Below are 12,330 nucleotides of genomic sequence, written 5' to 3'. Positions count from 1 at the left end.
AAACGCAGCATATCCAGCCGTGACGCACACTGCCCATATGCGCATGGAACAAGAGTAGCCTAATGTACTTTTGGTGCCTGTATACTTCGTATTTAGAAACATAAAAAATCTAATGTCTTTTCCCATTTAGTTTTATTTGATTAAAAACCAATCATAGCCTCCCCTCCTCTAAATGAAGTCTTTTATTTTTTTTGTCTGCCCAATACCATCGCGAAGTAGTCAAGACTGTCGATAAAGGGTTTGGCTCCTGAGAATGCTTGAAAATAAATCTTAATCACCAAAGCTTACTAAAATATCAAGTTTGAGAGGAGTAAAACAGTGAGCTGACATTCACCTTTATCTATGCATTGTAGGCAGGCCCACATTATTTTTGCCATGCAGGTCCCGTTTTGGATGTGCATAAAATCCTCCATAGTCTGTGTTGTTTTATTATTATCTGCCCACGGGGAGAAATGATGGTGCCTGTAAGTGACATAGGATATTTAAAACCGGTTGTTGTTTTGTTTAGAATTTGATTAGAATTATTCATTATCTTTTTAGGCCTCATCAATAATTAATTTAATCTTGCTTGTTGCTTATTGTTTGGCATGTCCATGCTCAGCCATAACGCAATTTAGAGTAGGCCTAGCCCCTATATCAGTGTGAATGCTATTGAAGTCATGCAATTACTTAGAACAATGTGGACTGCAAATAGGTTCAAGTTAACCTATTTAGCAAAGGGATAGGTCTACATTTTGCTATTTCGTTTTCTGTAAGCCATTTAAACTATAACGGACTAACATTGGAATTACAGTTGATTCCAAGGCAATACATAAAAGACCGTAAATACACAACCTGAAGCAACCACATATTTCGCCATGGAGCACGTTCTGATTGGCCAGTGAGGGGCCAAGCCTCGACACACCCACAACTTGTTTATTCATCACAACCCAGCCCTTTCGTGCCAACACCAGCAAGTGCGCCGATAATTGATAGTAAAAATAGCAAAAATATTTGACACACCCCCGAACCTATAGCGTTACCGCCTGCGCTTAGATTTACCATTGCATTAGGTTTGTTAAAATAGAGCCCAAGGACTTTCACATTCTTGTTCTGAAGCCATTCCAGTGTTGCTTTGGCTGTATGCTTGGGGTCATTGTCCTGTTGGAACTTAAATCTTGGCCCCACAGTCTAAGATCGTTTGCACTCTGAAGCAGGTTCTCATCAAGGATTTTCCTGTATTTGGCTCCATTAATTGTTCCGTCTATCCTTACCAGTCTCCTAGTCCCTGCCGCTGAAAAGCATCTCTATAGCATGATGCTGCCACCACCAAGCTTCACGGTATGGATGATGTTAGACAGGTGATGAGTTGGGCCTGGTTTTCTTCAGACATAGCGCTTTGCATTCAGGCCAAACAGTAAAATGTTTGTCTCATCAGACCACAGAATCTTTTGCCTTATGCTCAGTCTTTCACATGCCTTTTTGCAAACTCCAGGCGTGCTGTCATGTGTGTTTTTCTCAGGAGTGGTTTCTGTCTGGCCACTCTCCCATAAAGCCCAGATCGGTGAAGTGCTGTAGAGACTGTCCTTCTGGCAGGTTCTCCCATCTCAGCCAAGGAACTCTGTAGTTCTGTCAGAGTGGTCATTGGGTTCTTGGTCACCTCCCTGACCAAGGTCATTCTTGCCTGGTTGCTCAGTTTGGCCGGACGACCAGCTCTAGGCAGAGTCTGGGTAGTTCTATATTTTTTCCATTTCCCAATGACGGAGACCATTGTGCTCTTGGAAATGTTCAACACTCTAGAAATCGTTTTATACCTTTCCCCAGATATATGCCTCATCACAATTATATCTCGGAGATCTACGGACAGTTCCTTGGACTTCATGATGTAGTTTCTGCTCTGACATGCACTGTCAACTGTGGGATTTTATATAGAGAAGTGTGTTTCTTTCTAAATCATGTCCGAATTGGCCACAGTGGACTCCAATAAAGTTGTAGTGACATCTCAATGATGATCAAAGGAAATTGGATGCACCTGAGCTCAATTTGGAGTGTCATAGCAAAGGGGTGTGAATACATGTAAATTAGATATTTCTGTATTTCATTTTCAATACATTTTCAAAAATGTATAAAAAAATGTTTTTAATTTGTCATTATGTGTGTGGTTGGGTGAGAATAAAAATCTATTTAATAAATTTTGAATTTAGGCTGTAACACAACAAAATATGGAATAAGTCAAGTGGTATGAATACTTTCTGAAGGCACTGTAGGTAGGGGTAAAGTGACTAGGCAACAGGATAGATAAGACAGTATCAGCAGCATATGTGGTGAGTGTGAAAGTGTGTGTGTGTGTGTGTGTGTGTGTGTGGCGTCAGTATGCATGTGTGTGCATGTTATGTAGTGTGTGTGTCTGTGTGTTGGGGTGTCAGTGTGAGTGTGTGGGTAGAGTCCAGTGTATGTGCAAGAGAGTTAGTGCAGCACAATTGACACAACACTAAATAATTTACCAAGCTAGCTATCTAGCAAGATGATGAAGAAAATAATTCATTTTCCCATACTGCCAGTACCAGCTCGCTTGCTAGCTAACATTAGCTAAACGGTTAGCACAACATAGCTAGCAAGCTACTCCACTGATTCTCAGCAGCTAATAGGCAGCTGCTTCATTCAAAAATAAGTCCTTTGTAGCTCAGTTGGTAGAGCATGGTGCTTGTAATACCAGGGTAGTGGGTTCGATTCCCGGGACTACCCATTTGTAAAATGTATGCACGAATGTAAGTCACTTTGGAAAAAAGCGTTTGCTATATGGCATATGTTATTATATTAAATCCATTGTGATGTAATTATAATGTTGCTAGATATCTAGTTGTGGCCATCTGGCTAGTATCGGCAAGGGCTTATTAGAAATTCTAGCTAGCTCGCAACAACATTAGCGCAGCTTACTAGTTCTGATCTACAGCAGGCACAAGCCAAACATACATGTAGCTTAAGTAAGCTAGGCTGATCGGTGGGGAATCTGTGCTATGTGAACAACAAAAGGTTGACTGCCGACACTCTGGGCAGAGGTGTACCTCTCAGCAGTCAGTATCCTTGGTGTGTCCGAGCCTTTACACACACACACCTTAAAACCTTTACTTAACATGCTTATCATTATGGTGTTTGATTTGTTCCTTCTCTAACTCTGTATGTGTTGATAGGGTTGGAGAGGGCCGTGCCTGCTGGAGTCTGGGAAATGCCTATGTGTCTTTACGGAACCATCGCCAGGCCCTGCACTACGCCCGCAAATACCTACACATCTCCAGAGAGGTAACCAGTGACCACTGCAGCTACACTACTTTTTAAAGGAGTTATATTACTGTGAAGACAGAAAATGATCGAACAGTGAAATCCCATTCACCTGTAGTCAATAAGGTGTGTGTCTCTCTCTCACTCTCTCACTCTCTCTTACTCTCAGATTGGGGACAGGAAGGGCGAGTTGACTGCCAGGATGAATGTGGAGCAGCTGATGGAGGCGCTGGGGGTCAACGAGAGTGACCTTTCATCCTGTGGATCAGAGTTCGAGGTGCAAGGTAAGAGGGAGATTTCTTTCTATGGTTCTTCCTTGAACTTGTATTTTCAGTGTGAGAGGGAGACTTACAGTATAGAAATGATGACCATGTGCCAGAGTCTGGTGTAACGGTCAAAGCGCCAAACTACGGACCACACAAGGCCTCTGGTGACCATGCTGTCTGTGCCCCTCTCTGCCACAGGATTCTGGTGAAATACATAAATGATGACCACTGGAGTTGTTTTTGGAAAAGGATTAAGTTTCCCATGTAGACACTGGTTTGAGTCTAGATGTGTTTGTCCTCTTGATGGTTCAGTGTGGGATTTGAGGAGGGTAAGATGATTCTAGATAATTCTACCTGGAGTGCCAAAATCATAACATGCTGAACTAACAGTCCAAATTATTTAATCTACTTTTGGTTGTTTATAAAGAGTAGATTTTCAATTTGACCCATGTCTGCACTTTTTTAAACATGAGTTAATCCCTATGTGGATAAGAAGTACATATAAAAACAGAAGGTGATGGATATATTTCTTTTGATATCCAACCCAGCCATACTTTCTCAGGGTGATAGCAATGACAGTAATAATAAATATGAAAAGTCCTGTACAGTAAGTCTTGTCTCTGACCAGCCTTAGTCCACATGCACTGGCACTGCCCAGCTCTCTCTCTCTCTCCTTACCACACCCCACGCACAACCCTGAGCACACACTCTCTCTCACACACGCTCAGAAGGAGAACTCTGAGTTGAGAGAGAGAGGCAGGAGCTGTGATGGGTTCCCCCAGGATACTTACTGGACACCACAAATGGAATACAACTATAGACTAATAGCAATTATAGCAACATTTGATTTAAATGTAACAATAACTGTACCATAGCTCTCCGAGTCCGGAGTATGAGGTAAGCAAGGTCAAGGCTTGATTATAGCCTTTTAATTCTTTCAATATACTGTACATGGTATTGGAAGCATTCCCTTCTATTTGCCATGAATCTGTAAAGAATACTCAAGGGGTTTGTGTGCATACTTTAAAAGCATTCTGTGAAATGCTATAGCTCATTTTCCATTCAATCGGTCGAGGGAGATGTATGTACAGTAAATGTTAGAGGTGGAGAGATTTTTGCAAAGCTCAGAATAAGCTTTAGAGGATGCATACATTTGTCCTTGTGCAAATATCTCCAAGCCCCAGGCTTAGATAGATGATGTAGCACTGTGCTTCTGTCAACAGAATCCTCCTCTGCTGATCATTCATCTCTAGGGCCATAGTCTTAGTGAATACATAATGTATGACCCTCTAAAAAAACTTCTGTACAAGTATAGAGTCTTCTATAGAATCATCATTTCAACTCTATCGTTCTGAGATTGGATTCAGTCAATCACGGATAAGACGATGGAGATGTGTACTTTGTAAAGGAAAATGTATTCTTAATGTTTCTCCGAGACAGACATGCACTTCATCTGTCAATGTGTGTTAATTATTCATGTACAGTTGTACAAATTACATACTCTACAATTTTACATGCACAGTGCTGAGTTGAGAGGAACTCCATGTATTGTCTTTATCTTAACCCTTTAAGTCATTGTGACAGCTTGTAAACTAATATCCAGGCAATATACTCTGTCTTCCTACAACAATGTTCTAAGGCTATGACAGGAGAAAGCTAAAGGGGCCATGTGAGACATAGTCTGATGAAGATAGACTGTCGACAGGTCAATCGAAAGGTCAAACATTGACAGGTCAATGTTTGAGGTCACTTGAGATCATCCTGGGCCATTGCATCTTCCATTGCGTCCAGGTCTGGGAGGAAAGGGTGAGTCAGGTGGACACAGCCCTTTTCTGTGTATGGAGAGGACATGTTGGATGTTTATTTGAAACAGGGAGCGTCTGTTTGGAGCAGCAGGCCCACGCTGTATAGACTGTGGTTAGGTGGGACCTGATGCTGGGCGGCCCTGGCATTGCCACCTCACAGAATAGAAATACAACAAGTAGAACATACATTCCGGCTGGTGATTTATTGGTGTTTAGTTTTCTCTATGCAGGAATGTAGCGTTCTGCCTTATTGGTTAGGTAATGTATGATCAAATATGTCCTGTCTATTCCTTTTATGTCTATGTCTGAGACATAGCTCTTCAGTGTGTCAGTACATTGGGACACGTGTGAGCCAAAGGGAACAAGTGTAGATAGATTTGGGGTGGCCAAATCCAGCATGAAACCAACATACCTTTGTAGATAAATACATTTTTCCCTCTAAACAAATACACAAATGGGTTCTCTGACGCACATAACATAAACACACTGTAAATAAAGAGGCGTTTGTATCGCACTTTGAATAAATAGGCCCCAGACACATGGTTCAAATCCATTGGTCAAATAATGATAACATAACTTTCTAACTGTAATTGTTAATTCATTCCAATAATGCTAGAGCTAACGATACAACCAAATACATACATAGTGTTTTCATTTTCTACTTTTCAAGTGTCATACGACTGACAGATGCATATGTAGGATCTTAATTTGACCAGTATTGTCGTAGCAAAAGAATACTGCAGCAACAGGAATTGAACGTTTAGTCCATAATGTTGCTTGATCGGTGGTTAGGCTATTAGCTGAAACAAAAGTAGGCTGCATGAAAAGTGCAATACTGTTCATATAACCATGTGTCAGTGCGGGTTTTCAGTGAATTTATGTAAATTACGAAGCTCATCTGCATTTCCTGCAGCGCTGGAAAATTCTCTGCAACAAGATCTACACAGATGGTAGAAGTGTGAGAAGTGGACTGCAGAAATGGACGTGCAGTCCCATCCCTCACATAGGGCTGTTCTGGGTCTCTGTGAAGGTCCTCCAGCTCACACCCTGGCCCAACATTCCCTATGGGCGCATGGCTCGTAAAGGGCCCCTTATTCATAGTCTGTTTGCCTGGCTGTCTGACTGAACCTCGTCCTCACTGCACATCACAAGACCACAGCACACACATGGAAAACCATGCATGCTGCATTGAGCTCCCATATAGCGCTAAATAGAGTTCATGGGAATCAACTGTTTGAGCTGTATGTGGAAAAACTGTCCGTTTTCTGTTTACGAGATTTATCTCACGGTTGAGCAATGTCGTTTTTGAATGGTCACGTACAGAACCCTCTGTAATACATTAATGCTAGAGACATTAGTAAAACACCCTCCAAGGGGTTTGTAAACTGTTTATAAACTGTTGATACTGAACAAAAATATAAACGCAACATGCAACACTTTCAAAGATTTTACTGAGTTACAGTTCATATAAGGAAATCAGTCAATATAAATAAATGCATTAGGCCCTAATCTATGTATTTCACATGACTGGGCAGGGGCGCAGCCATGGATGGGCCTGGGAGGGCATAGGCCCACCCACTTGGGAGCCAGGCCCAGCCAATCAGAATGAGTTTTTCCCCACAAAAGGGCTTTATTACAGACAGTAAATACTCCCCAGCAGCCCCCCTGGGAGGTCCTGGGCTGGCGTGGTTACACATGGTCTGCAGTTGTGAGGCCGGTTGGACGTACTGCCAAATTCTCTAAAACGACATTGGAGGCGACTTATGGTAGAGAAATGAACATTCAATTCTCTGGCAACAGCTCTGGTGGACATTCCTGCAGTCAGCATGCCAATTGCATGCTCCCTCAAAACTTGAGACATCTTTGGCATTGTGTTGTGTGACAAAACTGCACATTTTAGAATGGCCTTTTATTGTCCTCAGCACAAGGTGCACCTGTGTAATGATCATGCTGTTTAATCAGCTTCTTGATATGCCACACCTATCAGGTGGATGGATTATCTTGGCAAAGGAGAAATGCTCACTAACAGGGATGAACATTTGAGAGAAATACATTTTTTGTGCGTCTGGAAAATTTCTGGGATCTTTTATTTCAGCTCATGAAACATAGGACCAACACTTTACATGTTGCGTTTATATTTTTGTTCAGTATACATTTTTTATGAATTATGATGATCGTACAGATTCAGTCATGAACTGATAAATATTTATCAAATAATTGTACATACTGTAACCCTAGCCTTGATGATCGTGTTACTATGTCTCTGAAGTGGGATTGTGGATAGGATGTTTGTCTTGGGTCAGGTGACCCTGTTTAAAGTCCCACTCAGGGCATTACTGGCCCTCCATTCATTACAGCACTAAAGGGCACACTTACCCTTTGTAAAGTTGTCAATGGAAGGTTATCTGCTTTAATGTCCTCTTTGCGCTCTTCTCTGTTCTAGGAGCCAGACCAAAATTCACCAAGAGAAACAGCATGGACAGTGTCGAACTGTGGAAGTACTCATCAGATAAGGTAAAAACAAAGTCATTTTGTTGATTCCATTTAGTTTTGTTTTCTCACATAATTTCTCTGACATTTTTCTGTAACACAACTTACATTGTACATTTCAAGTTTCTATAAAATTACAGCATACAAATGTAAAATAAATGAAATTCCATTGGTATACTTTACTTTCCCTGCAGAATGGAGACAGCCAGGACTTGGACAGTATATCCCGGAGAGCCAAGAGTCAGCAGTCTCAGCCAGGCGGAGGGAAGGGCTGCCCCGACAGCCAGTCCTCAGATGACAGGCAATGGTTGGACTCCCCTGTGGACACCGACGACATAACTGTCCAAGTCCCGCCTCCAGTGAGTCTTAATTTTTAACTGAGCTCTGAAAAACTTAGTTAACCATGAAAGTTAATTTTCCATCCACGCAACCGATTTTAATCTGAGTAGATTTCTATTTGTAACTTTCTTTTTAAATTGCCTACTAGCCCTCGCGATGGCATATAACTGAACTTGTTATATCTCTGGTTAACAATAACATGCACCTGGTCTTTACTAGTCAATTTTATATTTAGATCAGTCAAACTCATCCCTGTCTCACAACGCCAAGGTTGTGGGTTCGATTCCCACGGGGGGCCAGTATGAAAATGTATGCACTCACTAACTGTAAGTCGCTCTGGATAAGAGCGTCTGCTAAATGACTAAAACATTTAAAAAAATGTAAATTACAAAAACTATTGTTTTCAATGTGTAGCGTAGCTCTATAATGGACTCAGACACAATGACTTTGAACTGTGTTAGCTTTAGCTGACAGTAGCTCCTCTGAGTAGCTTGTTTCTCCTTAAAGCCCTAATTAAATCTCACGCTTTCCTCCTAGTATGAAAGTGTTCTACTGAAAGGCATTATCTACTGACTCCAGCTTCAGTTTCCCCTCTGCATTTAAGGATTGGCAGCCTTTTTAACAATCAATGAAAGCTAACCTGACAGCTAAAAGACATGAATGTGGTTAGCGCGCCAACGCTGGTGGTCAGGAAGAGGCTTCTGAAGTCTGTAGGGTCCTTGTATCCAGATTTATGTCATATGATGATAGGGGCAAGGGAAAGTGCTGTAGGTGAAACTTGATGTGATTTAATGAGGGTTAATGGCCAGACTAGGTCTCCAGGTTACTTCCTGGTAGAGAGGAGTGCTGTGTCTGATGGCGCTTCCAGGAATAACACAAAGTAAACCTGCTGGCCTTTCTGATTGCTCTAGATTGTTCATAACAATACACCTTTGTGCTGCCCTTATCCTTAGAACATCATCGGCCAGCTTCAGCCAATGGGGTTGTGCCTTGCTGTAATTCAGCGCCTGACTCGGCCAACCATGCATCTCGGTTCTGTGATGCTGTTAATTGTTGTAATCAGTGGACTACCGTGGAAAAGAGTAAGGAAGACATTGTGTAAAGGATGGCCGTTATTTATTGGCTGACTAAAATAGCTGTTGTACCATTGGGTGTTGGTATGGTGACAAAGTGCACTTCCTCTGTTGCTTATCGCTCTCTGGTCTCCAGAACTAGAGTCAATAATATCTTGAACTGACAATATAAAGGGTATTTGGTCAATTTTCTTCACACCAGGTCACAAGTCACTCTGATCACAAAATGCGAGGAGAAGGGATCGGCCATTGGGAAGTGGTGAAATGTCAATGGGTGCCTCTGTGTGTGTCTGTTAAGGATAGCGGCGCAACTTTGAGTTCTGGTTTCCTTAGCAACACTGATTTCATTTAGGGAGAGCCCTTTCCCCTCCCACTTCCACCTCTCTCTCTCTCACCCCTCACACACTCTCCTTCCAACTCACTCTCTCTCACTCGCTCCCCTTCACCATAATTGAGTAATTGAACAATACATAGGCAGAGGGAAGATCCAGCCAGAGAGGCAAGGGGAGAACAGACAGAATCCAGGAAGTCACAGCTCATTATGCTCGGAGGGGGAGAAAATTACAATCACATGGACCTCAGCTGAGGCACAGTAAGACCCACAGAACGTTTCCTCTTTTGCTGGTCAATTTGGGAATTCATCACAGAATAGCATTTTATTCACAAGAGATCCATATGAATTTATTGCTGCTATAGATACAATTATTAAATAGATGGCATGATTGAACCCAATGAGATGTTCCATTGTGCTTGCCGGAACTGTCTCTTGGCAGAGCTCAGAGTTTGTTGTTCCCGTGATATGTTGGTGGGCACTCTCTGCCCATCCCCCTGCCTCGGCTGACAATGTGACCTTCATCAGAAGACCCCCTCTCCTCATAATGAGTTATTTTCCCACAGTGGGAGAGAGAGCTGCAGCTGGGACAATGATGACCTGCAGAAGGGAGAGAGGAAGGAGGAAGATATATATATATATATATGTGTGTGTGTGTGTGTGTGTGTGTGTGTGTGTGTGTGTGTGTGTTTGTGTTGTGTAGAGTAGAGAGAGAGAAAGTGAGTGAGAGGATGAGAGATGAGAGCGGGGGAGAGATGAGTGTGAGTGAGAGAGAGAGGGGGAGAGATGAGAAGAGGGGAGAAAGGGAACAAGGGAGGGCGTAATGAGGAGGGATGGGGGAAAGAGAGCAAAAAGAGCACCGAGAGGGAAGGGTGGAAAGGAGGAGAGTGGTGAGGGAAGGGTGGAAAGGAGGAGAGTGGTGAGGGAAGGGGGGAAGAGAGGGGAGTGTGAGTCAGGCGTGTGGAGAGTGAGGGAAAGGGGGAGAGCGCTTGGAGAGAGTGAAGAAAGAGGAAAGAGAGGTGCTTGTGTGGTAAGATACTTCACTGTACTCTTTATCTATATGATAATTTGATGGACGATGGTGTTGCTTGAACTAGTCTCTCTAATTTGTGACTTGGTTATCCTAAATGTATGTTTCTTGCTCTGCCAGAGAGGCAGACACATTTTGTGGCAATTAAATGCTTTTACGACGCCCAGTAAAGCAAACGTTTGAAGTGTAGCCTAATTTTGGTAGAAAGTTTTCACAAGTAAAAGTCTCTGCTGAAAATGTGACCGCCTACAGCGACAGCACTGTTGTCTCGTACTATTGAACATTGTAGTCTCTGACCAGATTCTGGTGAGCTTATTCACTGATAGTTGCGTTTGTACAGATCACACTGTACCGAGTTGAGTCTTAAAGGTTCTTAATTATCAACGTTACCAGACAAAATTGCCCTGTACGGTACGTGTATCCAGTTCTATTTTTGTGGCGATAATACTTGGTGTTAATTGGGCCATTATGGTGTGTCTGCCTGCGAGGCGTGGTGGGGAAGGGGTGATGTCCAGGGGGATAATGACACCATCAGCCATTATTGATCCATGATGTGTCCTGTGGCTCACTGCCTTTGATGCCTGGCATTAACCTGCCCAGGGTTTTATCATCAACATGGAGGCAGGATCACACACTGACTTCAATACAGAGAATCATGCTGATTTTTCCTGAGTGTGGATATTGAAGATGGCCACAGTACTGGATGTTGATACTCAGAGGAGGCTGTGGGGGATTTATATGTGTACTATATTGAGAGGTTGTGCTATGTTTGATGACCTAACAGCAATTTTGTATGACAACTAAATGTAGTGAATAGTCATATATATTCATGTTTACATTGGAATTAGGTCATTATAACAGTATACATTATTTGGAACATATGCACCAACATTTTAACACTGAGATGAAGATAGCTTTACAAGTGTATTTTCATGAATATATTAATGGAGAATTTTAACAGGGCAAGAAAGGAGGTTTATTTTGTACATTATGTCATTGGGACGGATTGCGCAAACTTGAAGGCATCTTCAGCCCTAAGCACAAGAATTGGTCAGATAGTGAGAACACTGTTATGTGCTATTCCAGGCAGTATCGAAGCCATTTTGTTTCCAAAGTGCTATGAAAAGGTTGAGAACAACTCAAACAACAGCAACTCAATATATAATGGTACAGGTCACCAAAATGGTAGAGAGCCAATAATTGTACTGCCACTGATTGCATTGGACTAAAACTGGTGAATCACACTAATAGCCAATCAATGGATACAGACAGACAGTGAATCTATTTGGCCATGTGACTCATTAGACACTATGACACCAGGACATACTATATGGTCATTTCACAGCAGTTCAATAGTACTTGATATGCTAAACTAATTTTCTCCTCTATCTAGAACACCAATCGCCCCAAACCTGCCATCCTCTTAAACAAGCCAAACAGAAACAGGATATAAGAGACTGTGTGTGTGTGTGTGGAAATACAGTGCATTCGGAAAGTATTCAGACCCCTTCACGTTTTCCACATTTTGTTACGTTACAGCCTTATTCTAAAATGGATTACATTTATTTTTGTCCTCATCAATCTACACACAATAACCCATAATGACAAAGCGAAAACAGGTTTTTAGAAATGTTTACGTATGTATGTATGTATACACACACACACACATATATATTTTAAATACCTTATTTACCTAAGTATTCAGACCCTTTGCTATGATACTCAAACTTGAGCTCAG

The 12,330-nt window shown here is 42.1% G+C and overlaps 1 protein-coding gene across 2 annotated transcripts in view; it reads left to right on the top strand.

The window, feature by feature from the left end:
• The window catches only part of LOC121582483 (G-protein-signaling modulator 1), a 46,038-nt gene that overhangs the window by 30,058 nt on the left and 3,650 nt on the right, over window positions 1-12,330 (top strand). Inside the window, exons 8-12 of one of the 2 annotated variants that reach the window (XM_041898302.2) lie at window positions 3,171-3,279; window positions 3,428-3,542; window positions 7,773-7,843; window positions 8,014-8,178; window positions 9,112-10,157. In XM_041898302.2, coding sequence (XP_041754236.1) covers window positions 3,171-3,279; window positions 3,428-3,542; window positions 7,773-7,843; window positions 8,014-8,178; window positions 9,112-9,285 — 634 coding nt within the window. In that variant the 3' untranslated portion in view covers window positions 9,286-10,157. Of the gene's footprint in view, window positions 1-3,170; window positions 3,280-3,427; window positions 3,543-7,772; window positions 7,844-8,013; window positions 8,179-9,111; window positions 10,158-12,330 lie in introns of those variants that run through there. The other variant, XM_041898301.2, reaches the window with a different exon arrangement.

Source organism: Coregonus clupeaformis, chromosome 15, assembly GCF_020615455.1.
Source record: "Coregonus clupeaformis isolate EN_2021a chromosome 15, ASM2061545v1, whole genome shotgun sequence".
NCBI classification, from domain to species: domain Eukaryota; kingdom Metazoa; phylum Chordata; class Actinopteri; order Salmoniformes; family Salmonidae; genus Coregonus; species Coregonus clupeaformis.
This window is presented reverse-complemented; position numbering and strand designations above follow the sequence as displayed.